Source organism: Rutidosis leptorrhynchoides, chromosome 8, assembly GCF_046630445.1.
Source record: "Rutidosis leptorrhynchoides isolate AG116_Rl617_1_P2 chromosome 8, CSIRO_AGI_Rlap_v1, whole genome shotgun sequence".
In the NCBI taxonomy this organism is placed as follows: domain Eukaryota; kingdom Viridiplantae; phylum Streptophyta; class Magnoliopsida; order Asterales; family Asteraceae; genus Rutidosis; species Rutidosis leptorrhynchoides.
In genome coordinates, this window is record NC_092340.1 from 138,248,979 (window position 1) to 138,252,258 (window position 3,280).

The 3,280-nt window shown below is 33.8% G+C and overlaps 1 protein-coding gene across 1 annotated transcript; it reads right to left on the reverse strand.

Moving 5' to 3' along the window:
* Positions 1 to 1,006: 1,006 nt before the first annotated feature.
* On the reverse strand, positions 1,007 to 2,541 carry LOC139861248 (WEB family protein At2g17940-like). Its single transcript, XM_071849565.1, has 2 exons — positions 2,366 to 2,541; positions 1,007 to 1,599 (listed from the first exon to the last, which is right to left on the reverse strand). The coding sequence occupies exons 1-2, from the start codon at positions 2,498 to 2,500 to the stop codon at positions 1,156 to 1,158; spliced, it is 579 nt and encodes a 192-aa protein (XP_071705666.1). The 5' UTR covers positions 2,501 to 2,541; the 3' UTR covers positions 1,007 to 1,155.
* Between the last annotated feature and the right edge of the window lie 739 nt (positions 2,542 to 3,280).

Sequence of the window (3,280 nt, forward strand, 5' to 3'; positions counted from 1 at the left end):
ATCGAAACTATTGAACATGCGTTGATTAATTGTCCTAAGGTGTCTCCAATTTTGGCACAAATGCTTGATTGGTGGAACCAAAATAACACTTCAATCTTCGACATCAACGGTGCCATCATCTCCGACCAAGGTTTCCCGCATAACTCCGTTGGATCCTCCTTATGGCAAGCTATTAAATGGATTGCGTGCTATATTATATGGAAACATAGAAACCTAAAAGTCTTCTCAAATAAAATATGGAATCCCGCTATGCTTTTCTCCGAGATTCAAACCCAAAGCTTTAGCTGGATCTCAAACCGATCCCGGAAGAAAATCCCTATCGAATGGCATCAATGGCTCCTAAACCCTTCCTTTTATGTGGCACCGCCTTCAAATCGCATGGGAGTCGGTTAACACGACAATACATAAATTGGATAGTGTCCGAAGTTTCTTCTTAGCATATGTGGGTAGATTAAATGGGTTGGTTTGTTTGTCAACTTTGTCGCCGCTTGATCGGCACGGTTGCCTCTTCCTTCCCCGCTTGTTTTCTTCAAGTTCGTTCCCTCATACTGTTAAGTAGGCTTCGACATTCCCGATTTTTTATTACTTAGTCTATATTCCAATCTTTTCCAACTGTTTCGATATTGTTCATATCATTGTATAGATGAATGTAGGGACTTGTAACGATACATTTCAGATTTTATAATAATACTTTTTGCTTTTCAAAAAAAAAAAGTATATTGTTTTGGTTAAATTGTAGAAATTAGAGCCTATTTCCATTATTCAATGAATCTTTTTATGTTTATACGGAGTAACATATAACAATAAACTAAGATTCTGATTATTCACAATTGCAAAGTTGTAAACTAAAGTTTTTACTTTATTGTGTTAATAAAGTAATTTTCAAAAAGATTTGCAAAATTACAAATTAAATTAAATAGTTAATTAATTAATGTACGCAAATCAAACATGAAGCTCGAATCATTTAATATCATTGATTGATTTTACAAGTCTCATCATGCTTTTATTTACGCGAAAAGAAAAATGAAATGAAATAAAGCAAACTTAACCAAAACACACTATTGTACGTTTCAGCTTTTAAGTAATAAACTTGGGTTTAAGGGTCAAACCATGATCTTTTCTTCAAGAATAATTAGTATTTCGATTTCGATCTGATTACCCTTTACTTCGTGAAAAAAGTCTACCAACCGATGGTAATATGGTTCTCTTTTTAGCTTTCTTAATCATTTTGGTTGATGGAGGATTATGTGACATAACAGACATGTTATGTTTTAAATCAAACAAATCGTCCTTGTGTTGTCGATCACGATCACAATCACGATCACGCTCATCTTCTATCGATGGCTTCACTTGAGTCGGTTTTGGGTTCTCGATGAATTTAATCTCTTCTATTTCATTGAAATGACTTGGGCACGATCCTCGTGTTGACTTTAATTGGTCAAGTTCGGATTTTGTCTCGTTAAGTTGTTGTGTAAGCGACATTAGATAATAAGCCATTAGTTTTCGCTCGTCTTTTAACTCTTCAACGGCTTGTTTCTCCTCTTTTGGTCCAACTTTCGCTAATTCGTCTTGGTCGTTTTTCGTCTCCACGCTTTTCATCTATCAAAAAAAAAAAAAAATAATAATAAAAATAAAAAGAAAAAAAAAAAAAATTATAAACGTACGTATATCAATCATCTATACCACTTACTAAACAATCTCTAACAAATCCAATCTAGAAATCTAGAAATCCTAATCATATTTAATATTATATTAATATTTATTATATTCTATAATAACATCTACTTAAAATGAAACATTTAGGTGTAACATAAAATTGGACCATAACCATCCAGGCCTAGCCTGGGTGGCCACCAGCACTTTCAGTGAAAGGGAGGTCTCGGGTTCAATCCTAAGGGGTGACCGCATTTAATGACCAAACTGGAGAATGCCTTACCTGGTAGCGGTGGAGGGCTGGCTTGCCATTTACCCGGGGTTTACCTGCGGTGGGGGGGCCAATGTGCTCTGGCCCATAGTGGGGTTCCTCGTAAAAAAAAAAAAAAAAAAAAAGAAAAAAAAAAAAAATTGGACCATTGGGGATAAAAGGTAATCAAAGCATTAAGGGTGATGGGTGATGACATATGTAACAACATTTAAGGGTGTAAATTAATTATTAATATGTTACTATAAAGAAACGTAAATATATGAATATTTTTTCATGGTTTGACTATATACTTTAAACACTTATAGATACTTCTCTAATCAACATGACTTAATAATAAACATATTGTGAAAGTAAAATTCCAAAAGCATAACATAAAATTCATTTGATAAAATTTTAAAAACATAACAAATACAATGCATTTAATTAGAAAATCAATTTAACCTCTTTGAGCTTGTTTCCGTAAACCTGGTTCGCTAAGACATTTTCTCCGAATAACATAACAGCCTCTTTAACCGACTTAAACGGTTGTCGACTATCAATTTCGACCCTACCTCTCACAACCAACCCTTCCTCCATCTCCTTAGAACCAGTTTTACAAAATGAGAACCCTAAAACCACCACATACATGCAACAAGACAAAAACACACTTCAAACAAACTGTTAAGCTTGATGAAAGAAATGTAAGTGTGTAAGATTTATATATGATGAACAAAGGATATATAATTATGTACGTTTCTTGGCTTCCACTTCACTAAAATTCTGTTAATTGAAGTTGATGTTTATTGGTTTGGTAGTTGCACCATCTTATTCCTTTTAATCATTTTTATAATAATGTGTTATATGCGTTTGGCAATAACTAAAATCTAATTCATTGAAAGCGGGGATCAAATCTACCTTAATTATCCAACCAACATCGGGTCCATAATTGGGTCCATGATTCCATCATTTTATAGCAAATTATCATTTACCGAGTATGACATTTTTATAGCAATATCATTTTCAAGTTAACATTTACCGAGTACGACATTTTTATAGCAATATCATTTTTGGGAGTGTGACATTTTTATACCAATGATCATTTTAGGAGTGTGACATTTTATAAACAGTTATCACTCCCAACCATAACTTCTTCATCATGTGATTGAACCGTCGCATCAGTATCACCGCAACACTTTAATCTGAAATTAAATAGTAAACACGTGTCATAATGATATACTTCCCCCAAAAAAGATAACCTAAACTAAAAAAAACGTGATGCATTGTCAATAAACGAAGTTGAGTACGTGTAGTTGCTTTGAAAAGCAATGAGCTAGCAGGACCGGGTATTGGGGCGTACTTGCAAGGTGTGTTAGTGAT

Excerpts from the sequence above, each read along its gene's own strand:
- LOC139861248 (XM_071849565.1), bottom strand. The coding sequence starts at position 2,500 with ATGGAGGAAGGGTTGGTTGTGAGAGGTAGGGTCGAAATTGATAGTCGA. Across the intron at positions 1,600-2,365 it reads ACGGAAACAAGCTCAAAGAG|ATGAAAAGCGTGGAGACGAA; the intron begins GTTAAATTGATT and ends TTTTTTTGATAG.